The sequence below is a fragment of the Zeugodacus cucurbitae genome, chromosome 3 (assembly GCF_028554725.1).
Source record: "Zeugodacus cucurbitae isolate PBARC_wt_2022May chromosome 3, idZeuCucr1.2, whole genome shotgun sequence".
In the NCBI taxonomy this organism is placed as follows: Eukaryota; Metazoa; Arthropoda; class Insecta; order Diptera; family Tephritidae; genus Zeugodacus; species Zeugodacus cucurbitae.
Genome location: NC_071668.1, coordinates 41,235,491 through 41,261,994, shown reverse-complemented (window position 1 = coordinate 41,261,994; position 26,504 = coordinate 41,235,491). Strand labels below are relative to the sequence as shown.

At 38.1% G+C, this 26,504-nt stretch overlaps 1 protein-coding gene across 1 annotated transcript; it reads right to left on the bottom strand.

Annotated features, from left to right (window-relative positions):
• Nucleotides 1-23,197: 23,197 nt before the first annotated feature.
• Nucleotides 23,198-25,068, bottom strand: LOC128920497 (putative nuclease HARBI1). Its single transcript, XM_054227837.1, has 4 exons — nt 24,426-25,068; nt 23,942-24,341; nt 23,787-23,889; nt 23,198-23,732 (listed from the first exon to the last, which is right to left on the bottom strand). Exons 1-4 carry the CDS (start codon nt 24,549-24,551, stop codon nt 23,438-23,440), a joined length of 924 nt encoding a protein of 307 aa, XP_054083812.1. The 5' UTR covers nt 24,552-25,068; the 3' UTR covers nt 23,198-23,437.
• Between the last annotated feature and the right edge of the window lie 1,436 nt (nt 25,069-26,504).

Here is a 26,504-nt window from a genome sequence, read left to right as displayed (position 1 = left end):
TCACAACGGAACAAAAACTAAACTCCAGAAGTCTCTCATCATTCCCGTCCTATTTTATGCTGCAGAAGCGTGGACGATGTCAACATCCGATGAGGCGACACGAGGAGCTTTCGAGAGAAAGGTTTTGCTGAAGATTTATGGTCCCTTAAACATTGGCAACGGCGAATATCGCAGACGATGGAACGATGAGCTGTCAGATTTATACGATGACATTAACATAGTTCAACGAATAAAAAGACAGCGGCTACGCTGGCTGGGAGACTCCACTCCGATTTAAGGACCAGGTGGAGAAGGACCTGTCTTCACTTGATATTACTAATTGGCGGCAAACTGCGAAAAAGAGAGATACGTGGCGTGCTGTTGTGGACTCGGCAATATCCACGTAGGCGGTGTCTATGCCTGTCAAGAAGAAGGTTGGCAAAATTACTGGCCACGGACCGCCTGTGAGATGGAGCTGTCAAATCGAGATTATCGCAGGAAATGTTAAAACAAGGAAACCAAGGCAACGCTTCAAACAGATAGTGGAAGAGGTATTGGTAATGAGGTCAAATAATTGTTTAAAATTCTGGATAAACTCTGGGATCCTAAAGACCAGGAAATATGAACCACAACCAGCCCGTTTGCTAAGGTTATGATGTCAACTACTATATGGCCATTAACTTGCTAGGGAGAATCGCATTAATTTTTACAGAATAAAATGTCCGGAAAGGCCACATAAGAAACGGTGTAAAACGTAATCCTCAAGAGGACCCAAACATATACATACCTTAATGAAAATCAGGGACATCAATTGCTAAGTATTAGTATATAGTTTTACCTGAAAATATTTCCCTGGCTTTGTGCTTTGGAAATATGGAAGCACCCCTCCCTCGCTTCTTTTATATTAAGTTAATACATATTTTTTTGTTAATTAACTTCAACTATTAGTTATGAGTTGAATTAAATAAGTAAAATGTATTGATGGAAAATGATTTATTAGTAATTGTGAACAAGATGTAGTGAATTATTTTTTAAATTCAAGAAGTTGGACGATAAACCCATAGACTATTATTTAACAATCTAGAATGCATACCCGGAATGATTTGGAAAATTATTAATAATTATTAAATTATTATTTACAAACCCCACAGAATTATTCCCAAGGTGATTTTATTTCCTAGCGAATACAAATAAGAGGATATCAAAACCATAATTTAAGTTGGATGAGAGTAATCATTGATGCAGTATGGATGTCAAAATGAGCAATCATATTGACAAAAATATTATTAAAGTAAGAATAAAGAGATCTGAAATTTTTTTGAGTCTCAAAATAATACAAAATTTTAAAATCATAACCTACAAATAAAAAGAATTTTGTTTTTATTTATTTTTGTCCATTCATTCTAATGCATTCGTATATTTTCTTGTACTTATTTAAAAAATAGAATTAAAACTTTTGCCATTTTCTGTCATGCAGTCATTACCACACAGTATTAAAATTTATTGGCTTATGTATACTTACTTGCTTTATAAATTAATATTAATTAATATTAAAATATTCCATCTTAAAAAATTTATATAAAAATGTCTATATAAATTAATATATGTATCTATATACTAAAGAATTTAAATATTCTAAATTCATTTATTCATAATATACACATATGATTTTGGGAATTACAGACATTCATGCTTCATTAGCATATTTTTATTGTTACTTCTCAATATTGGGCATTTGTTAGAACCGTCTGCTAAAAATAAAAGTAAACTTCTTACAATGTTATTTTTTGTCTTCTACAGGTGACGAAAACGAAGCATGGGGAATTCTGTTTGCATTATAATTGCTTATTCTATAGTGTATTTCTGTTAATACCCAATGTATTTTTAATTTTGTCAAAAGCAAGAGAACGCTGGGGGCATTGAGTTTTGTGTTCTATGTATAGAATCACTTGAGGATAATGCGACTGCGCAGAAATTTCAAAGATCGAATCACCAGAAAAAATGTTTTTAATCCATACACAATTATTTCACAACATATATAAATATAATTTGTCGCATACAAACGTATGAGTATGAGTGAGAACAAATCTGTAGATATGTTAACTGCATGCATTTTTTACTTTCAGTTTCGACGTGGATCTCTTTTCTAGTGGCAACATGCAATAGGTTTTTCAAAAATGTAGAGGTACAGTCTATAGTGGAAAGCTAAGTTGAAAACATTGCATCCTTTAGTGAATATCAAAATCTTCTAGCGATCAGTATACATTTCATTTCATTTTATTCAATAATAATTATATATCCAATATTCCAGAGAAAGTGAGTGTTAGATATTGAAAAAGTTATAAAATATTTATGACATATATATGTAAGTATGTTAATAATACATATATCTTCGTAGCGGAAGTCAAAGTTTCTTTAAACAATTTCATCATTAAGCTAATAATCTGGATTCTAAAACGCTGGAAGAAATGTTGAGTTATTTGAGAAAAATTAGTGCTAGAAATTAACATGTGAAATTCAATAAGAAACTTAAAGAGAATGCTTATTGCGCCACCTTTTATAAGCGCTGTTGTTTTTAGTATAAAAAATCTTAAATTTCTCCTAAGTGCGATCTGAAAAATAAAATGGTTTTATACAAAAACCAGAATATATACCAAATATAAATTTGGTTAGAACAATCTTTATCAAACAGTATTCTCATTAAAATACCATAATATTATATAAATATAATTATATAATATAAATTAGTTTTGAAAAATTCCCTAATTTTTATTTTTTTAAGTTCTTTAAACATTAAAAGAAGGAATTGTGGGGGGAGTGTATAATGTAATTATTGCTTTTATTGGATTGGAATAGTTTTCACATACATACATATATAAACTACGGAAACTTGATATGAAATAAAATTTGATTGAATATAAAATTTGATGTAGAATATTTGATAACATGATTAATTGTAGTATTACCACAAATAAAATTTCATTCAAGTGGTTATAAAAGTATACGAAATGGAGGAGAAAATAATGTTTACTATATGGAAAGGCCCTTTGAATAATGAACGTTATATGACAAAAACTTTAACAAATACAGAATTCGTACACATTTTTGAAGTTAAACTACTATCTTTTTATACTAGCATAGCCAAGTTAAAGGTACCGGTGTAAAATATACTTTATTTGGAAGGTCGTTATGAACGAAAGTCTTCATATAGAAAAGTTCACCCTACAACCAACTCAATATTTTCTTTACATTGCCTTTCGTTTTCATTTAAACGTTATTATAATTACATTTTTACCTGAAGAAGTGCCCGATATTCTTCGCTGAAAAATAATCAAAATGAAAACCATTTTTAGAAACCTTACTAGCTGAATATTTTTTTAATACCAAAATTCATAGAATTGGAGTATGTTCGTATTATACAATATTAATATTATTATGTACCATCATTTAAACATTGATTTAAGAAAACATATGCAAAACATTGAGTTCGGCCTTAGTTAATCCTCAGGAATTGTAAAGAATCAATTTGTAATTCCTTAGACAAATATCATATATCGATTGCAATATATTTTTTAATTATTCCGTAGATTTTTGGGATCCCAAAATTATTTAATAGCTTCTTAAGTTATCGATTGAAACTGGCTGCTTGATATCGCCGTACACATAAAAGCTAAAACGTGTAAACTTGTAGAGTGCTATATCGTTTTCAAAACTGTGTTCACGTATGTCTTCGGTGATTTCTTCACTTTCGTTTTCTATTCATTCTTGTGTAGAATTTACTGTATTTACGCCTTTTCAAGATATGAATTACAAATTTCTTTTAAGTACTTATAAACATTGTTATGATTACATTTTTCTTTAAAAGAAACTAATATTAAATAAGAAGTGTGTATATCGAAGGTTGCCTGTTTAGTTCCATTCTTCCTTGCATTCGATAGTATTGAAATTACCATATGGAATGTAAAGAAGTATGGAGCAAGAAGCGGCGTTTAACACAGATATGATAAATTGAATATGAAAACATGTTAGAGGGAATAAAACTTATTTGTTTAATAAATATTATGTTTATATTGACGTAAGAGTGCAAGGAAAATGTTGTACTATACTGCGAAACTTTACTGACAAGGTCATAAAACCCCAAAATACTGAAATGCAACGTTTTGGCTTGTTACAATTGTGTCAAATAAATTGTAAGAGAGAATAGTAAAAAAAATAAGCTCCTCCATGTGTTGAATCTAACTATCTTTAGCAGCTCCTAAATTTTTGTTGATTTTATTTGTCGTGTTTCATTTGACCATCACAAGCTAATAGCTAAATCATGGACAAATACCACGCACTTAGACTATTTCCTATCTTCGCTTAAAAATAAATTGTATTGGCAATGAGGGAGAGAACTTTCAACAAAATTTTAATAAAAACTAGAAAAAAACGTTAACTTCGGCTGTACCGAAGCTAATATACCCTCCACAGGTGCATATCTTTTAGTAACTACATATGTGTTTAAGCAAATCTAAAGACGTAAGAAAAGGTAATTAAAAAAAAAAGAAAACATTTTACTAATTCTTTTTAGCCGGGTTGTTTGCTAGAAATATTAAGGTTATATAGTTAACCGATCCGAACAATTTCTTCGGAGATTATATTATCCATGTCAAATTTCGTGAAGATACCTCGTCAAACGATAAAATTTTCCATACAAGCCATTGATTCCGATCGTTCAGTTTGTATGGCAGCTATATACTATAGTGAACCGATCTGAACAAGTTTTTCGGAGATTAAATTATTTCTATGAACAATAACTCACACCAAATTTCTTGAAGATATGTAGTAAAATGCGGAAGTTTTCCATACAAGCCCTTGATTCTATCGTTCAGTTTGTATGGCAGCTATATGATATAGTGGTCCGATATCGGCAGTTCCGACAAATGAGCAGCTTCTTGAAGAGAAAATAACATCTGCAAAATTTCAAAATGATATCTTAAAAACTGAAGGACTAGTTCGTATATATACAGACAGACAGACGAACGGACAGACAGACGGATATGGCTAAATCGACTCAGTTCAACATACTGATCATTTATATATATACTTTATAGGTCCTCCGACGCTTCCTTCTGGGTGTTACAAACTTCGTGACAAAGTTAATAAGGAGGACAAAGGGAAATCAATTGTACCTATTGCTTACAGCATTTATATAAAATTCTGCCATTTTAAGGTCCCTACAATCATTGTAAGATCCAGGATGGCCAAAATAAATATAATATATATATAAAGAAGTAATTGCCATTTTGCACATTACCAGAATGTAAAATTTTGGTTTGTTTACATTTTCATCTGTCAAAATATCGGAAATATCGTAATAATTGTGAATTAAAAAATGAGATGAACTGGTAATGCCTCTAGTTCAATATACAAGCTGTGATAGCTTTTGACAGGCCAACATAATTATGTTGGCTAAGTCTTCCTTACAAAATAAGCTAAATTAAGCTATTAGCTTAAGTAAAACACACCTATTATAAATGCTGATCAATTCAGTGACAATCTTCTTGACGAACATAAACATTTCAGCAAAGTTATATATCATCCGAATGGGAATATGCAACAGAAGAATTGTCAAATGAAAAACGGAAATGTAAAACATAGTGAACCAAATTGAATAATGTGCAGATAAAATATCACAATGAACGTGATTCGTGAACGTGAAATGATCCAATATAATAATGCATATTTATAATTAAAAACATATAAGTTTTGTTACAAAAAGTTCGCCATTTTGCCAACTTTTTTGTTGGTTGGAAAAGTGAAAAAACTCTTTATATACGACTTTTTTGTACTATTGTTGTTTAATTCCGCCATTGCATAGTGGCACAGTAAGAGATATCGCTATGAAACTTTCACCAGAAAACTAGAAATATTTTAAATATATAGTAAACAAGTAAGGAAGGGCTAAGTTCGGGTGTAACCGAACATTTTATACTCTCGCAATTTATTTATTTGACTTTATTTATATTATGTAATACACAATTTGACCCACATATTCGTCATATATATTGTATAAAGTCCATTGAAAGTTGGAAACCATAATATTAGACTAGAAGCACCGAGGTCCTCGTGTTCGATATATGGGGCCTTAAAAAACTATGGTCCGATTTCGGCGATTTTTAGAATGGGGCTGCCACACTATAAACAAGTTCTGCACCGATATCTTCACTAGTGCTTACTTTATATATTGTAATGTAAAAAAATTTTGTAAAAAAATCTGAGTGCAGCTTAAATCTGCCATTTCTTATGTGGAATTTAGTGTTTCTGCCGTTTTTCGTTAGTGAACCTTACCTTTGTATGGGAGGTGGGCGTGGTTATTATCCGATTTCTTTCATTTTTGGACTGTACTAAGAAGTGGCTAAACAAAACGACTGCAGAAAGTTTGGTTTATATACCTCTATGGGTTTCCGAGATATGTACAAAAAACCAACTTGAGGGCGGGACCACGCCCACCTCCCCAAAAAATTTACATCCAAATGTGCCTCCTCCCTAATGGGATCCTATGTTCCAAATTTCATTTACATAACTTTATTTATGGCTTAGTTATGACACTGTATAGGTTTTCGGTTTCCACCATTTTGTGGGCGTGGCAGTACCGATTTTGCCCATTTGCGAAAGCAACCTCCTCAGGGTGCCAAGGAACATGTGTTCCAAGTTTCATTAAGATATCTTAATTTTTACTCAAGTTATCGCTTGCACGGACAGACGGACGGACGGACAGACATCCGGATTTCAAATCCACTCGTCATCCTGATCATTTATGTATATATAACCCCATATCTAACTCTTATATTTCTTGGTGACACAAACAACCGTTATGTGAAGAAAACTATTATACTCTGTGCAACAGGTTGCGAGAGTATAAAAATCATGTAGAAAAAAAGCAAATAATCAACTAATTTAATACAGTTATTTTTTTCACAGCTATACAACAGCCATTATAATTAGAACACAAATTTATAACGTCTCCTTTAGTAAATCGTACACAGATTGGAATAACGTTGATATATCCTTCTTTCCTAACTTTCCTAGCCCAGTAATAGCGTCTTTGAACGTAAAAATAGTGAATTCATAGGACATTAGTATTTTGACGATTGCAAATACATCCGCAACTTTCCGCACTTAACTTTAACACTTGTATTACCTTTCATAAGTTAAAATAAATACATTTAACTTCAAAATCCATTAAAAATAATATTGATTTGTTAACCTGAATAATTACCACAACAATTTGAAGTACGTTGTTGCTGGAAATTTTTCACAAACGTTTTGATGCTTTAAAAATGTACACGTGTTCATGCGTTTAACTCTATTTTTAATAAAAAGTACCGTTTTAGGAAAACCCGGTTTTCAAATACAAAGTTTGGACAATTTTGAGATCATCGGCATACATTTTGACAAAAAACGTGAGTTAGATATTTTAATTTTTGGCCTATGGACGGAATCACTGTGCATTGCAGACTTGTTTTTCAAGTTAATACATTTTTCACTTAGAATTTTACATAATAATTAAGCACTAGCCTTGACTTCAGCTCTTTGTTTGGGTTTTATTGTTTGTACTACCGTGCAATTTGTCAGTTTTTCTTTCGTTTTTTGTTTTGCTCGCGTGTTTGCGTCACTAAAAAGGAAATTAAAACCCAAAAAAGCTAACTGTCTATCAGTTTTGTAATTTACTATCTATGTATGTATGTTTAACCATGCAAATATTATGTTTTAGAAGCTTGGATAAAAGTTGTGATTGCTGAATTGAGGTCAATCATAGATTTAAAATGCTTTTTTAATTGCTTTGGTCAAAGTATCTGAAAAAAGGTTTAAACTTCTCAGTTTGTACCTAAATTCCTCTTTATATATGTTTTTTTTTTTTTACTCATATTATATATGTTTTAAATTACGCATATGTTTAACTTCATATGCGTTCTACTTTTATATTCACCGGTTTAGTATTTTGTATGCTTTAGAAACGGTATATGCATTTTAGGTAAATGAATGAAAAATTATAATATTATAAATTTATTTATGATATTTTAAGAAAAAAATCATCCGTGTTTGAAGTTTTGGCAGTGTCGAAGACCAAATACATTGCAATAGAGAACTCTTATCGACATGGCTTCGGCTCACAGCTTCCTTTGGGAACTGCTAAAATATGTGATGCAGAAATTGGATGAGTAAACAAACATAAATAAATAATAAATAAAATCTTTGAATTGATAACGACAATAACGAATCTTTGAATTGGAGCGACAGTGCGAAGAAAAGGAATCGCCAATAAATAAAATCAACGGAAAATTAATATGAGCACTTTGGATACATGTGCCCTGCCCGGTATCCAAACATGGACGAAACCTCCAGTAGAACAACAAAAGTTCCGAAAAAAATATCAAAAATTATTGCCCAAAAGCGATTTGGTTAAAGTGAGTTAATTAGAGTGAGCGAGTGGTTAGATCCTGCATACATTAACAACAAATCATTGGTAATTTCAACTTTTATTTTGAAGTGAAAACTTCTTATGGCGCGTTAAGCACTTTTGTGGGTGAGCATTTTCAGCCGTTTTCGCAACAGATGAGATTTTACACATATATACACCAGAATGAGTACTAATGATATTAGTGGACTAACTCATGAGCCAAACAAATTAGTGCAAATGAGTACTAATGCTAATATCAAAAATGACTAAGACTCATTTCCACGAAACCAAAAAAAACTCATAGTACATTCTATACTTATATGTGCCGTCAATTTATGATTCAAACGAGTGTATAGTAACAATTAGATTTTACTCACTTATTCATTGGTCACGATGAAAATAAACTTGAATGAGTTCGGTACACTGATCGGAAAAAGTGGAATTGTGACTTCGTAGCTGAGCACGAAAGTTAAGATACCCAGTTAGAATTTTATCACATTAAATTTTTCATTATTTCATTGAATATGCATTTTCGTGCGTCTTTATTCATTTTCAATATATTAATATTAAAATAAATATATTAGAACCTAAAAGTATTAACTTTATATATATATATATATATATATATATATATATATTTGGCGTAGGAACCGCTTTAAGCGGTTATAGCCGAATCCACCAGAGCGCGCCACTCATTCCTCCTTTTTGCGTTTTGGCGCCAACTGGAAACACCAAGTGAAGCCAGGTCACTTTGCACTTGGTCTTTCCACCGGAGTGGAGGTCGTCCTCTTCCGCGGCATCCTCCAGCGGGTACTGCATCGAATACTTTCAGAGCTGGAGTGTTTTCTTCCATCCGTACAACATGACCTAGCCAGCGTAGCCGCTGTCTTTTTATTCGCTGAACTATGTCAATGTCGTCGTATAAATCGTACAGCTCATCGTTCCATCGTCTGCGGTATTCGCCGTTGCCAATGTTTAGAGGACCATAAATCTTGCGCAAAACCTTTCTCTCGAAAACCCCAAGAGTCGTCTCATCGGATGTTGTCATCGTCCACGCTTCAGCGCCATACATCAGGACGGGAATAATGAGCGACTTATAGAGTTTGATTTTGGTTCGTCGAGAGAGGACTTTACTTTTCAATTGCCTACTCAGTCCAAAGTAGCACCTGTTGGCAAGAGTGATTCTGCGTTGGATTTCAAGGCTGACATTGTTGGTGTTGTTAATGCTGGTTCCCAGATAAACGAAATTATCTACAACTTCAAAGTTATGACTGTCAACAGTGACGTGGGAGCCAAGACGCGAGTGCGCTGACTGTTTGTTTGATGACAGGAGATATTTCGTCTTGTCCTCATTCACCGCCAGACCCATACGCTTCGCTTCTTTATCTAGTCTGGAAAACGCAGAACAAACGGCGCGGTTGTTGCTTCCGATGATATCAATATCATCGGCATACGCCAGGAGCTGTACACTCTTGTAGAAGCCTCTCTATTTAGTTCTGCAGCTCGTATTATTTTTTCCAGCAATAGATTGAAGAAGTCGCACGATAGTGAGTCACCCTGTCTGAAGCCTCGTTTGGTATCGAACGGCTCGGAGAGGTCCTTCCCGATCCTGACGGAGCTTTTGGTGTTGCTCAACGTCAGCTTACATAGCCGTATTAGTTTTGCAGGGATACCAAATTCAGACATCGCGGCATAAAGGCAGCTCCTTTTCGTGCTATCGAAGGCAGCTTTAAAATCGATAAAAAGATGGTTAGTATCGATTCTTCTCTCTCGGGTCTTTTCCAAGATTTGGCGCATGGTGAATATCTGGTCCATTGTGGATTTTCCAGGTCTAAAGCCACACTGATAAGGTCCAATCAGTTCGTTGACGGTGGGCTTTAGTCTTTCACACAATACGCTCGACAAAACCTTATATGCGATATTGAGGAGACTTATACCACGGTAGTTGGCGCAGATTGTGGGGTCTCCCTTCTTATGGATTGGGCAGAGCACACTAAGATTCCAATCGTCAGGCATGCTTTCTTCCGACCATATTCTACAAAGAAGCTGATTCATGCACCTTATCAGTTCTTCGCCGCCGTATTTGAATAGCTCGGCCGGTAATCCATCGGCCCCCGCCGCTTTGTTGTTCTTCAAGCGGGTAATTGCTATTCGAATTTCTTCATGGTCGGGTAATGGAACATCTATTCCATCGTCATCGATTGGGGAATCGGGTTCGCCATCTCCTGGTGTTGTACTTTCACTGCCATTGAGCAGGTCAGAGAAGTGTTCCCTCCATAATCCCAGTGTGCTCTGGACATCCGTTACCAGATTACCTTCTCGGTCCCTGCATGATAATGCTCCGGTCTTGAAACCTTCTGTTAATCGCCTCATCTTTTCATAAAATTTTCGAGCATTACCCATGTCGGCCAGCTTTTCAAGCTTTTCATACTCACGCATTTCGGCCTCTTTCTTTTTACGTCTGCAAATGCGTCTCGCTTCCCTCTTCAGTTCTCGATATCTATCCCACCCCGAACGTGTTGTGGTCGATCGCAACGTTGCGAGGTAGGCAGTCTGTTTTCTCTCCACTGCGGAACGACAATTCTCATCGTACCAACTGGTTTTTTGGCGTTGCCGGAGACCAATTGTTTCGGCTGCAGCGGTATGCAATGAGTTTGAGATGCCGTTCCACAGCTCCCTTATATCGAGATGCTGATGAGTGCTCTCAGAGAGCAGGAGTGCAAGTCGAGTAGAAAATCGTTCGGCTGTCGGTTGTGATTGCAGCTTTTCGACGTCGAACCTTCCTTGTGTTTGTTGACGGGCGTTCTTTGCTGCACAGAGGCGAGTGCGTATCTTTGCTGCTACTAGATAATGGTCCGAGTCAATGTTTGGTCCTCGGAGCGTACGCACGTCTAAAACACTGGAGACATGTCTTCCGTCTATCACAACGTGATCGATTTGATTGCGCGTGTTTCGATCAGGGGACAGCCACGTTGCTTGATGAATTTTTTTATGCTGGAATCTGGTACTACAGACAACCATATTTCGGGCCCCAGCGAAGTCGATCAGCCTCAGGCCGTTTGGCGATGTTTCGTCATGGAGGCTGAATTTTCCGACTGTTGTGCCAAAGGCACCTTCTTTACCCACCCTGGCGTTAAAATCGCCAAGCACGATTTTGACATCGTGGCGGGGGCAGCGCTCATAGGTGCGTTCTAGGCGCTCATAGAAAGCATCTTTGGTCACATCGTCCTTCTCTTCCGTTGGGGCGTGGGCGCAAATCAGCGATATGTTGAAGAACCTCGCTTTGATGCGGATTGTGGCAAGACGTTCATCCACCGGGGTGAATGCCAGGACTCGGCGACGTAGTCTCTCTCCCACCACAAATCCAACACCGAATTTGCGCTCCTTTATATGGCCGCTGTAGTAGATGTCACAAGGACCCACCTTCTTCCGTCCTTGTCCCGTCCATCGCACTTCTTGGACGGCGGTGATGTCAGCCTTTAGTTGTATGAGGACATCAACCAGCTGGGCAGAGGCACCTTCCCAATTAAGAGTCCGGACATTCCTGGTGCATGCCCTCAAATCATGATCCTTAGTACGTTTGCAGGGGTCGTCATCAAAAGGGGGGTTTCTCATCCGAGGCTCGGTGTTTGTTTTCATTGGGGAGATTTTTTTATGTGGTGGGTCCCAAGCCCTACGCACAACCGCACAAGCGGGCTTCGCCTTCTCACTTTAGCTCGCCTCCAAACGGATGTCTGTTAGCTACCCAGGGGATACTTGGTCTAAAACCGGAAGTCGTGAGCTGCTTGAGTCATATGCAAGAGAATCGTTCCTGGCCACTCCCAAGTGAATGGCAATCAGAAACTTTCCTCACTTGCGTGAACTTCTACATATGACCCCAAGTATTAACTTTAATGTCATTAAAACACATCGTTAGTCAATTCCCACAGGTCACATTAGCCTAGCGGCGGCCCAGATTTCATCAGTTTTACTTTGATCATATTCGTATCATATTCGTATCGTGGTGTTTTTTGGTGGTATGGCTCATTTTGGTTTAGCTTGACTGAATTATTGTCTCATGAGAAAATTGAGCACTTCAACGAAACGTATCAAGAGAAACTTACTCATTATTCATACTCTCGCTTTATGTGCTGTGCGTAAATGTGTTTTGGTGGATATTAGTGTTTGATGAGTTTTAACTTATATGCACTAATACTATTTTTTATGTTACTCAACCAATGACTCTAAAAGTGGAATAATTGCAGTTCTCTGATATACACCGCATGTATTCTTATAATATATGTATACTATATGCAGTCTTTGCATGGGAATTCGTTCGAGCCCTCGCGACAGACAAGATTGAGAGTTTGTATATTTATTTTATAACTGAATATTAATAAAGAAATATTAAATTTATTTATTTAAATATTTCATTTGACATTTATTGATTTAATTTCTACAAAAAAAAGGTTACCTATTTTTTCATTCAATTGTCAAAGCTTACGACGACATGTACATGACCTATCAGTTGATGCTCTTGTTGAGAAAATGGGTGTGTTAATATTATCAAAAACTCATGTGAGTAACGAAGAAACCATTGACATTCCAAATTTCAGGTGGGGCAGGTGGGGTGGCTATTTATCATCGGTCCGATAATACTATGGCCACATTTTCTACAGATCATATGGAAGTGCATGCGAGATATACCAGTATGTTTAGCATTAATGTTTATGTGTATTTCCCAATGCCATTCTAATGGACAAACAATAATAATGGCTGCCGTTTATATTTTACCACAACAGCCTTTATAAGCAATATGAGAGTTCTTGTATTCAAATTAATTCATTTATTCTAAAGCTGCTTCCGCACTATTTATGATGAAATTTAATAGAAGATTTGATCGTTATCCAATGATTTTGAGTGGAGATTTCAACATAAACTTTGCAGATGTCAAAAATCCATCATTAATTGAATTTTTATATGAAGAATTTGATTTAACGATGTCCAATGATCGAAACCTTAGCACAACAAAATACAAAACTACTATTTATACAGTATTCACAAGATATATAAATAGATTTAAATCAAAATTGTTCATTTCATACTATAGTTACCATAGACCTATTGTTTCAGTTTTAGAATTTAATGAAAATCCTGATAATAATGATAAAAATGCTGATAATGTTGATGTAAGAGTTGTTGAAAATTCCTTCTAGTTTCTATATTATTATACTTCATGTTCATTCAAAAAGTGCCCACATTGCTTTGATAAACTTGATTTTTTATGTACAATTTCTCATGTCGCGAGCGCACCTAAAAATGCTCACCCAAAAAGTGCCCAACGCGCCATAAGTTCAAGTTTTCACTTCTGCCTGCACTCCCGGAATGCAACCTCACTCGGTTTTTAACAGATCAAATTATTGACGAAAAAATAAGAATGTAGGCGTAATATGCCAAAAGTGAGGCAAGCGAATATATAGTACAAGACATCAATTTCGCCATCTAGCACGATGCTTGTTGAAATAAGGTGCTGATGTCTATTCAGAGTAGATTCGCGTTTTGTAAGTTTTCCACTTTTATCTAAAAATTAAAAGATAAAAATATGTTTCACTTTAGTATATATAATAGGAGAAGCACTTCCCTCCAGCGATTTCGCCCCGGCGTAGGTATGTATGTGAACAAAGAAGAAACCAAAAGAAGTAGGCTTCAGTGATCCATGAAACAGTATTGGGTTGACTACGGTGAGAAGCCTCAATTCCTCAAATAAGCTCCTCTGCAACAATATAGGAAACCGATGTTTTCTTCTCTCTCTTTTTCAAGACAGCTTCCTATTTATAATAAGGCCCTGATACTAACCTACAAGTTAAAGGCACGGGTGTAGAATGTCTGGCATTTTATAACTCCTCGTGAATAAAACCATTTTGGTTTTACTAGGATTGACAGCTTTGATACGCCTTTGGTCTGCCATTTGGCGTAGGCACCGCTTACGGGGTTATAGCCGAATCCACCAGAGCGCGCCAATCATTCCCCTTCTAGCTATTTGGCGCCAACTGGAAATACCAAATGAAACCAGGTCGCGTTCCAATGGAGTGAAGATCTTCCTCTTTAGGTTCCTCTTGTTTAGGTCCATTCGAACAACCAAAGCCAGTGTAGCCTTTTTCTCTTTATTCGCTGCACTGTGTCTATGTCCAATTTTCAATGGACCATAAATCTTTCACAAAACCTTTCTTTCGAATAGTCCTAGTGTCGTCTCTTCGGATGTAGACATCGTCCACTTCTCTGCACCATACATCAGAATGGGAATGTTGAGGGACTTTTAGAGTTTGGTTTTTGTACGTCGAGAAAGGACTTAACTTTTCAATTTTCTACTCAGTGAAAGTATCTTTGATCACATCTACCTTCTCTTCCGTCGGTGCGTGGGCGCAAATCAGCGATATGTTAAAGAACTTCGTTGTGATGCGGATTGTGAAAAGGGGGTTTCTCATCCGAGGTTCTGCTTGATTTTTCATGGGGGAGGATTTTCGCACAACTACAGAAGCGGGCTTCACCTTCTCACTTAAACTCGCCTACAAACGGATGTCTGTTGCCTACTCAGAAGATACTTGGTTTAAGTCGTGAGCTGCTTGAGCCATATGCAAAGAACCGTTCCTGGCCGCTCCCAAGTGAATGGCAGTCAGAAACTTTCCTCGCTTGCGTGAACTTCTGCACAATTTATATAATTTTAAATTCAAATGTATTTTTTTAATATTGCTCAATGTAATTTAAAACTAAACGAGTTAGAAAGATAGCATATATGTTTTTCTAGCGATACCCATATTTAACATTTCATTAAATTTATATAAAGCGATCACTCACATGGATGGGAAAGATACCGAGAACTGAAGAGGGAAGCGAGACGCATTTGCAGACAAAAAAAGAAGGAGGCCGAAATGCGTGAGTATGAAGAGCATGACAAGCTGGCCGACAGGGGTAATGCTCGAAAATTTTACGAAAAGATCCGGCGACTAACTGAAGGTTTCAAGACCGGAGCGCACTCCTGTAGGACCCCCAGAGGTGATCTAGTTATTGATGACCAGAATATACTGAGTTTGTGGAGGGAACACTTCTCCAGCCTGCTGAATGGCAGTGAAAGTACAACACCAGGAGATGGCGAACCCGATTCCCCAATCGACGACGATGGAGCAGATGTTCCATTGCCCGACCGTGAAGAAATTCGAATAGCAATTACCCGCTTGAAGAACAATAAGGCGGCGGGTGCCGATGGATTACCGGCCGAGCTATTCAAATACGGCGGCGAAGAGCTGATAAGGTGCTTGCATCAGCTTCTTTGCAGAATATGGTCGGAAGAAAGCATGCCTGACGATTGGAATCTCAGTGTACTCTGCCCAATACACAAAAAGGGAGACCCCACAATTTGCGCCAATTACCGTGGGATAAGCCTCCTCAACATCGCGTATAAGGTTCTGTCGAGCGTATTGTGTGAAAGACTAAAGCCCACCGTCAACAAACTGATTGGACCTTATCAGTGTGGCTTTAGACCTGGAAAATCAACAACGGACCAGATATTCACCATGCGCCAAATTTTGGAGAAGACCCGTGAAAATAGGATCGACACACACCATCTCTTTGTCGACTTTAAAGCTGCTTTCGACAGCACGAAAAGGAGCTGCCTTTATGCCGCGATGTCTGAATTTTGTATCCCCGCAAAACTAATACGGCTGTGTAAGCTGACGTTGAGCAACACCAAAAGCTCCGTCAGGATCGGGAAGGACCTCTCCGAGCCGTTCGATACCAGACGAGGTGTCAGACAAGGTGACTCACTCTCGTGTGATTTCTTTAACCTGATGCTGGAGAAAATAATACGAGCTGCAGAGCTAAACAGAGAAGGTACAATCTTCTATAAGAGTGTACAGCTACTGGCGTACGCCGATGATATCGATATCATTGGAAACAACACCCGCGCCGTTAGTTCTGCTTTCTCCAGACTGGATAAGGAAGCGAAACGTATGGGTCTGGTGGTGAACGAGGACAAGACAAAATATCTCCTGTCGTCAAACAAACAGTCAGCGCATTCGCGTCTTGGCTCCCACGTCACTGTTGACAGTCATAACTTTGAAGTTGTAGATAATTTCGTCTACCTGGGAACCAGCATTAACAGCAATAACAATGTCAGCCTGGAAATCCAACGCAGAATCACTCTTGCCAACAGGTGCTACTATGGACTAAGTAGGCAATTGAAAAGTAAAGTCCTCTCTCGACGAACAAAAACCAAACTCTACAAGTCTCTCATCATTCCCGTCCTACTTTACGGTGGACGATGTCAACATCCGATGAGACGGCACTAGGAGTTTTCGAGAGAAAGGTTTTGCGGAAGATTTATGGTTCCTTAAGAATTGGCAACGGCGAATACCGCAGACGATGGAACGATGAGCTGTATGTGTTATTCGACGACATAGACATAGTCCAGCGAATAAAAAAACAGCGGCTACGCTGGCTAGGACATGTTGTTCGAATGGGTGAAGGTGCTCCAGCTCTGAAAGTATTCGATGCAGTACCCGCTGGTGGAAGCAGAGGAAGAGGGAGACCTCCACTCCGATAGAAGGACCAGGTGGAGAGGGACCTGGCTTCGCTTGGAATAACCAATTGGCGCCAAACTGCCAGAAGGAGAGATGCGTGGCGCGCTGTTTTGGACTCGGCTATAACCGCGTAAGCGGTGTCTACGCCAGTCAAGAAGAAGAAGAAGATCACTCACATAAAGTTCATTTTCATTACTTCGAATAAGGGTTAAGTTATCCTATATTCTACTTTACTTTGTTATCGTAACAGTTACCCTATTGCAATCTCTCTTTCTCATAATAAATAAGCAATTATAATGTTTTGGCAATTCAATGTTTTATTTGATCACCACAAGCTAATAGCTAAATCATGGACAAATAAAACGCATTAAGCTTATTTCATATATATATATATATATATATTTGGCGTAGGAACCGCTTTAAGCGGTTATAGCCGAATCCACCAGAGCGCGCCACTCATTCCTCCTTTTTGCGTTTTGGCGCCAACTGGAAACACCAAGTGAAGCCAGGTCACTTTGCACTTGGTCTTTCCACCGGAGTGGAGGTCGTCCTCTTCCGCGGCATCCTCCAGCGGGTACTGCATCGAATACTTTCAGAGCTGGAGTGTTTTCTTCCATCCGTACAACATGACCTAGCCAGCGTAGCCGCTGTCTTTTTATTCGCTGAACTATGTCAATGTCGTCGTATAAATCGTACAGCTCATCGTTCCATCGTCTGCGGTATTCGCCGTTGCCAATGTTTAGAGGACCATAAATCTTGCGCAAAACCTTTATCTCGAAAACCCCAAGAGTCGTCTCATCGGATGTTGTCATCGTCCACGCTTCAGCGCCATACATCAGGACGGGAATAATGAGCGACTTATAGAGTTTGATTTTGGTTCGTCGAGAGAGGACTTTACTTTTCAATTGCCTACTCAGTCCAAAGTAGCACCTGTTGGCAAGAGTGATTCTGCGTTGGATTTCAAGGCTGACATTGTTGGTGTTGTTAATGCTGGTTCCCAGATAAACGAAATTATCTACAACTTCAAAGTTATGACTGTCAACAGTGACGTGGGAGCCAAGACGCGAGTGCGCTGACTGTTTGTTTGATGACAGGAGATATTTCGTCTTGTCCTCATTCACCGCCAGACCCATACGCTTCGCTTCTTTATCTAGTCTGGAAAACGCAGAACAAACGGCGCGGTTGTTGCTTCCGATGATATCAATATCATCGGCATACGCCAGGAGCTGTACACTCTTGTAGAAGATTGTACCCTCTCTATTTAGTTCTGCAGCTCGTATTATTTTTTCCAGCAATAGATTGAAGAAGTCGCACGATAGTGAGTCACCCTGTCTGAAGCCTCGTTTGGTATCGAACGGCTCAGAGAGGTCCTTCCCGATCCTGACGGAGCTCTTGGTGTTGCTCAACGTCAGCTTACATAGCCGTATTAGTTTTGCAGGGATACCAAATTCAGACATTGCGGCATAAAGGCAGCTCCTTTTCGTGCTATCGAAGGCAGCTTTAAAATCGATAAAAAGATGGTGAGTATCGATTCTTCTCTCTCGGGTCTTTTCCAAGATTTGGCGCATGGTAAATATCTGGTCCATTGTGGATTTTCCAGGTCTAAAGCCACACTGATAAGGTCCAATCAGTTCGTTGACGGTGGGCTTTAGTCTTTCACACAATACGCTCGACAAAACCTTATATGCGATATTGAGGAGACTTATACCACGGTAGTTGGCGCAGATTGTGGGGTCTCCCTTCTTATGGATTGGGCAGAGCACACTAAGATTCCAATCGTCAGGCATGCTTTCTTTCGACCATATTCTACAAAGAAGCTGATTCATGCACCTTATCAGTTCTTCGCCGCCGTATTTAAATAGCTCGGCCGGTAATCCATCGGCCCCCGGCGCTTTGTTGTTCTTCAAGCGGGTAATTTCTATTCGAATTTCTTCATGGTCGGGTAATGGAACATCTATTCCATCGTCATCGATTGGGGAATCGGGTTCGCCATCTCCTGGTGTTGTACTTTCACTGCCATTGAGCAGGTCGGAGAAGTGTTCCCTCCATAATCCCAGAGTGCTCTGGACATCCGTTACCAGATTACCTTCTCGGTCCCTACATGATAATGCTCCGGCCTTGAAACCTTCTGTTAATCGCCTCATCTTTTCATAAAATTTTCGAGCAGTGCAAGTCGAGTAGAAAATCGTTCGGCTGTCGGTTGTGATTGCAGCTTTTCGACGTCGAACCTTCCTTGTGTTTGTTGACGAGCGTTTTTTGCTGCACAGTGCGTATCTTTTCTGCTACTAGACAATGGTCCGAGTCAATGTTTGGTCCTCGGAGCGTACGCACGTCTAAAACACTGGAGACATGTCTTCCGTCTATCACAACGTGATCGAGTTGATTGCGCGTGTTTCGATCAGGGGACAGCCACGTTGCTTGATGAATTTTTTTATGCTGGAATCTAGTACTACAGACAACCATATTTCGGGCCCCATCGAAGTCGATCAGCCTCAGGCTGTTTGGCGATGTTTCGTCATGGAGGCTGAATTTTCCGACTGTTGTGCCAAGACACCTTCTTTACCCACCCTGGCGTTAAAATCGCCAAGCACGATTTTGACATCGTGGCGGGGGCAGCGCTCATAGGTGCGTTCTAGGCGCTCATAGAAAGCATCTTTGGTCACATCGTCCTTCTCTTCCGTTGGGGCGTGGGCGCAAATCAGCGATATGTTGAAGAACCTCGCTTTGATGCGGATTGTGGCAAGACGTTCATCCACCGGGGTGAATGCCAGGACTCGGCGACGTAGTCTCTCTCCCACCACAAATCCAACACCGAATTTGCGCTCCTTTATATGGCCGCTGTAGTAGATGTCACAAGGACCCACCTTCTTCCGTCCTTGTCCCGTCCATCGCACTTCTTGGACGGCGGTGATGTCAGCCTTGAGTTGTATGAGGACATCAACCAGCTGGGCAGAGGCACCTTCCCAATTAAAAGTCCGGACATTCCAGGTGCATGCCCTCAAATCATGATCCTTAGTACGTTTGCAGGGGTCGTCATCAAAAGGGGGGTTTCTCATCCGAGGCTCGGTGTTTGTTTTCATTGGGGAGATTTTTTTATGTGGTGGGTCCCAAGCCCTACGCACAACCGCACAAGCGGGCTTCGCCTTCTCACTTTAGCTCGCTTCCAAACGGATGTCTGTTAGCTACCCAGGGGATACTTGGTCTAAAACCGGAAGTCGTGAGCTGCTTGAGTCATATGCAAAAGAATCGTTCCTGGCCACTCCCAAGTGAATGGCAATCAGAAACTTTCCTCACTTGCGTGAACTTCTACATATGACCCCATCCCCCTTTCATATTTTCACTTAATATTATGTTCCCACAGACACAAATCTGTGAGGTTTAGGTTGCTGAGACGTTTAACTCACTAAACCGCTGGTTTTAACGAGATTTCGTCGTACAAAAATTACACTTCAAAATCATTTCACCAAAGTGATTTGAAGCTGAACTTCTATAATCCTGCTGTGCGACTCTGATTTTGCGCCATCTGTTGGTCACATTTGTTTAATCGCAGCTGATTTTGACACTACAAACTGTCAAAGTGAAAAAATATACACACAATTTGAAAAGAAGAGAAAATAACAGACATAGTTCAAATCAGAAAACAAAAAAGTGCAAATAAATATAAATAAAATAAATATAAATATAATAAATATAAACAAAATAATGGCACAGTGCATGAAAAAGAAACGTGTTGTTTGGAGTGAGGCTGCCAAGGCCGATTTAATTCAGCTGTGGCAAGAAAAAATGCCACAGCTTCGTCCTGCTAGGAAGAACAGCCACATATATGAAGAGATGTTCAGCGCCATGGTATATGTTGGCCATATATATACTGCACAGGAAATAAAAATAAAATTACATAATTTTACAAACAAATACTGGTAGGTAATAAATTATGCAGTAAACGTACATCATTGAGTATTATTTTTTTATAATTTTAGGCAAGAGAAACAAAAAAATGGACCATCGGGTGGCTCCCCGAGTACATGAAAATTGTACGAAGCGGTTCACCAAGCGGTAGGCGGCTACAAGAGCTTTTGTTCCGCCGAGCTTGTGGAGGACAGCATCGAGGGTAAGTTTTAAGTGTATTGGAGGTTCCATAATTCGTAATGAAAAATGTTTTTGGATGGTTTTTATGCTTTTATTTGTTTGTAGAAAGTTTTTAATATGTTTGCATATTTTCAGGTGATATGGAGGCGATTTACCTGGAGGCAGAAATAGAAGGGGAGTCGCCGCTCCCGAGCCCTGACGCTGGCCCTTCTACATCGGGTAGCTCGACTCGGCCATCGTCAAACGAGGCTAATAAGAAAAAAAACGGCTGTGATGGTAATGGAGGAGATGCGGGACGATTTTTTGAAGGTGACTGAGGCGATGAAGGAAGCTGATGAAAAGCGTCTGGACATGTTACAAATGTATGTGAACGATTTCAGGGAAATGAAGGACGCTTTCATCGGCTTCCTTCGTCGCCAAAACTAGATTTAAGTAGAAATTAAGTTTTAGTTTTAAGATACATACATATGTAAATATATGAAAATGAATTGTCAATGAAAAAATGAATATAATAAAAAGAATGTATGAATTGGAAAATATTAATATAAATAAACGTAAAAAAATTTATATATTATCTAATATATAAAATTCTCGCGTCACGGTGTATGTTATTGAACTCCTCTGAAACCGCTCGACCGATTTTCGTGAATCTTAGTGTGCATATCGGCTAGCGTGGAGAATCGGACAACATCTATTTTTCATCCTCCTAAATGTTAAGGGTGGTCCACCCCTAAATTTTTTTAACTTTCCGCGAAGAAAATTAAAAATTTTCTAAAATCGGGAAGTTATTGGTTGTTGAAGTTCTAACCGATCTGGCTAATTTTAGTCTTGAAATATTCGTGAAAGGCCAGAAAAAGCTTAGAAAAATAGTAAATATGGAAAAATTGCGAGAAAGATATCAATAAGAGAATTTTATTCAAGTTGACAAGAAATATAAAAAGAGAAAACAAACAAATAATATTTTGAAGGTTGTCATTGTTGCTTTGTTAAAATATTTTTGTTATTGTTCAATTGTATAAGGTTGTGTCGATAGCCCAAAACAATTTGTAAAAAATAAGGAAAGGCTAAGTTCACGTCCAACCGAACATTTTACACTCTCGCAATTTATTGATGTAATTTTATTAAGATAACACACAATATGACCTACATATATGTATATTCGGCATAGAGTCCCATAGAAAATCATAACATATAGTATATAGGGCTGATGTGATTCCAGAACCAATTTCACTCATTTTCACCACCAAGGTTAACGGGAATAGGGGTAACTTGGCACCTGTTAGTAGGCAAACAAACGGCACAAATTACTCCTAAATTGCAAATGAACAAAACACCAGTCGGCAAAATCGCCAAAAATAGCGCTATAACGAAGATTTTCCAAATATTCAAGAAGTCGCTGGAGGTACTGCACAGGACTTTAAAAGATCTTGATTGTCGATAAACGTTTTTGGTGGAGCCAGGATTCTGTTAACAGGTGATTTACGCCAGACTCTTCCAATTATTCCTGGATCAACTGTTACTGACGGGCTAATCGCATGCCTAAAGTCATTTAATTTGTGGCGACACATAAAGTATCGCCAATTAACAACTAACATATGAGTGTTTTTGCAACAATATCAAATTGCGATTGTAGAAGCAGTTGGAAATGGTAGGGTCGCAGTTGACACCTCGATGAATTAATAGCATTTCCAACAGATTTCTGTCACTTCCTGACATGAAACCTCAATATGATAACCATAAATGACTGATTGAATGACCTATATTGGTGGTGAAAAAAACAAAGATATCGATGATCTTAATGCGACAATTTAGAATTTCGGTCCAAGAGAGTTGACACAGCTACAAACCGGGATGACGTAGTCAATTATCCCAAACTATCTAAAATTGCCTGTACTATCACCACTCACTTTGCAATTAAAAGTAGTGTGAGTTGTCATCATGCTGCGTAACATAAATCGACCTCGAGTAATCAATATCGTTGCCGAAGCCAAGATTGGACCAACTTAATTTAATGTATACCTTAGCCACAACAACGTGTGGTCGGGTCTGCTAGTATATATATAAAATATAGAAATATTTGTTTTTTGTAGTGGAATATATAAATAAATAATTTCAAATAATTACTGACCGAAATATGAAACAAACGCTTGTCTTATTTCCTCTGCTCTTGGGTTAACATTTCCACAAACGTAAGAGACGTTTTCTGGCAACTGTCGAGTTTCGTTTTCGATTTGTTGTACTGCAATCCACTTTTCATTAATTTCATCATTTTCCTCATTTAAAAAGTTGTGCAAAACGCAGCACGCTTTGATGACAGCTCTCGTGTTGACCATGTGGTTATCCAAGCCTTTGCCAACGCGTCTAAACCTTGCCTTTAAATGACCGAAAGCATTCTCCACCACTCTTCGACTTTCCGAGAGAACATAGTTAAATTTTTTTTATCCAAAGGTTGGTTTACACAAAAAGGGTAGGGTTTCATCAAATGTTCATCTAGTTTGAACGCAGAGTCGCCCAATAAAACTCCTGGAACATTAACTGACGAAATTTGTCTACTCATGTCTTTAAATAAACTAGATTGTGCCAACTGGCTTTTTAAAGATGAACTCTCAAATATTGAAGAGTCATTACAACGGCCTGGACTACCAACGTTGATGTATATAAAGCGGCATCTATAACATTAAAGAAATACATTATGTGTTAAAAGAGCTTCATGAAAAACTTACCTTGCTTCTACTAAAGCCAAAAGAACTGTGAAATACCAGCCTTTGTAAATGTAGTAGTCAACAGCATCTTTTGCTGCTGGGCGAACTTCTATATGACAACCATCTAAAACTTAAAAATATATAAAAAGTCCATCGGAAAAAATTTAACCTATTACCTATAGCTCCTAACACTTGAGGGAAACCCAATGACTCAAAACCATTTATATACTCCCGCACTTGAAATTCGTTCATTGGGAATTTCTTCAAATACAATGGCCACAAACATCGCCAGACTTCATGGCAGAACTCAATTAGAAAGGAGCAGACAGTGCTTTTACCAATTCCGAACATATTTCCAATTGTTCGGTATTCTGCAGAAGAGCCAAGAGCATATAAAGCAATAGCAATGCGTTTTTCTAATTGAATTGTTTTCCGGTAGTTAGTGGTTTTCTTCTCCAAGCCTTTCAACATAATGCACAATTTATTGAAAGATTTGCGCTTCATTCGGAGGTTGATTTTTAAAAATGCATCTGAATTCACATGGCAATGGACTTCCCAAAAAAATTGGCCACGAGTCTGAATTATATACACATTATAATTAAACGAATTACATTATAATATGTACATATAATACCAATATTTATATACCCATGTATGTACCTTCATCCAAATAGACCTTGTTGAATTTGCTCCATGTAGGCTACCCATTTTGAGTATTATGTGTGCATGCAACAAACGTTTCATTGCTAGGCGGTTCAAATCAAACAATTCCTCAATTATTTCCATTGAGTGGAGAATATTTATAAAAAAAAGAAAATTTTTATAAGAAAGTACGACATTACAATATTTTCCTTTAATAAATATTTGGTGTTTATGCCTGAATGTCAAAAACAGCTGATTCGTAAATCTCCAACGGCAGTGAGAACAGGGTAGTTTTGTTAAGCGTTTAAGTGTAATCTAATTACTTCAATTTTTCTGTGGGAACATAATATAAAAATGAATTGTATTGGCAATGCGGGCCCGAACTCTGGATCCATTAACCTAAACGCTTTAGCCGTATCTGAATAACCAACCATTATCATTTCTTTGCCTTTTGCGCGAAACATTTTAGAAATTGTCTGTAAGCCGAAACAAATGCCCCATTAGAGCATCAAGAGTATTAGAGGAGCACTTAACTTGTGTCGAAGAATGGCTAGCCAACTGGCGTATAAAAATTAATGAGCGAAAATGCAAGCATGTTACATTTTCTCTAAGACCAGAAACATGTCGGACAGTTAAAATAAACAATGTATTAGTACCCCAAGCGAATGAAGTAACTTGAGATTCACCTGGATCGAAGGCTTACGTGGCGGAAACATAAAGCGAGTAAAGTAACTTGCATGAAGTTAAGAGCAGCAAATTTAAATTGGCTTCTAAACAAAAATTCTAAACTTAGCCTAGACAACAAAGTCCTGTTATACAATGCAATCATAAAACCGATTTGGATGTATGGTATTCAACTGTGGGGTACGACCTGTGCAACCAACATTGATATAATACAAAGGTTCCAATCAAAAATGCTTAGATCAATCACGTGCTCACCATGGTACATGCGCAATGAAAATATCCATAAAGTTCTTGGTATCCCTATGGTAAAGAAAGAAGTAGAGGACAGCAGATTGAAATATTTATCTAAACTCGGTGATCACCCAAACCCATTGGCTAATGCTTTAGTACATTCCTGCGATCAAACACGCCTAAAAAGAAGGGATATGCCTGCGTACTAAAGAGCAACGTTTCACCAATACAGCTCAATCACTTGGTTGAGCTTGTCTAGCTTTTAAATAGATTTAAGATTTTATAACTTGTTGTTAGGCCCAAAAACAAGCAGATTCAATAAATAAGGAAATATGGAAAAAAAAGAAATTGTCTTATTTAGGGCAATCGCTAAAGAACCAAATACTTTAAGGTTTGCAACACTTGGTTTCTTACCCACAAACTCTTCATAGGGCGTTTTATCTGCGAGCGTCTTTGTTGCAGCTCTATTGCGTAGATATGCCGCAGTTGACACTGCCTCAGCCAAAAAAGACTCGTCTAACCCACTATGCACAATCATACTACGTGCCATCTCAATCAACATGCGATTGACACGCTCTGCCACACCGTTTTGATGCGGTGTATGCGGCACTGTTAATTGCCGCTGAATACCATGTTCACGGAAATATTTTTTAAATTCATCACTTAGGTACTCACGACCAATATCGCTTATAAGAATTTTTATTATTTTATCAGTCTGTTTTTCATTCATTTCTTTAGAAGTCTTAAATGTTGCAAAAACCTCACTTTTGGATTTTAAAAAATATACACTTATGTATCGGGACTTGTCGTCAATAAATGTCACAAAGTATTTGGAGCCACCAATTTAATTTTTATTCATTGGCCCACATACATCTGAGTGCACAATTTGCAACACTTTATCGGAACGATTTTGAGAAGCACGAGCAAATGGCTTTACACCAGCGTTGTCCACGGCCTATGCGCACAATAACGCACGGACAAGCCAGACACCTCACATCAACATGTCGCGACAAGTGTCTGTGAAAGCACGATTGTGCTACTGTATTCAACTCCGTAGGCAAGCAAAGCAGAATTTTGCGATCAGTTGACGCTAGAAAACAGAACGCACTAAAAATGTTCCAACAAATTTGGGAAATATGTTATTTTTTTATTGAGAACAATGAAAAGCATGCAGAATGCTTA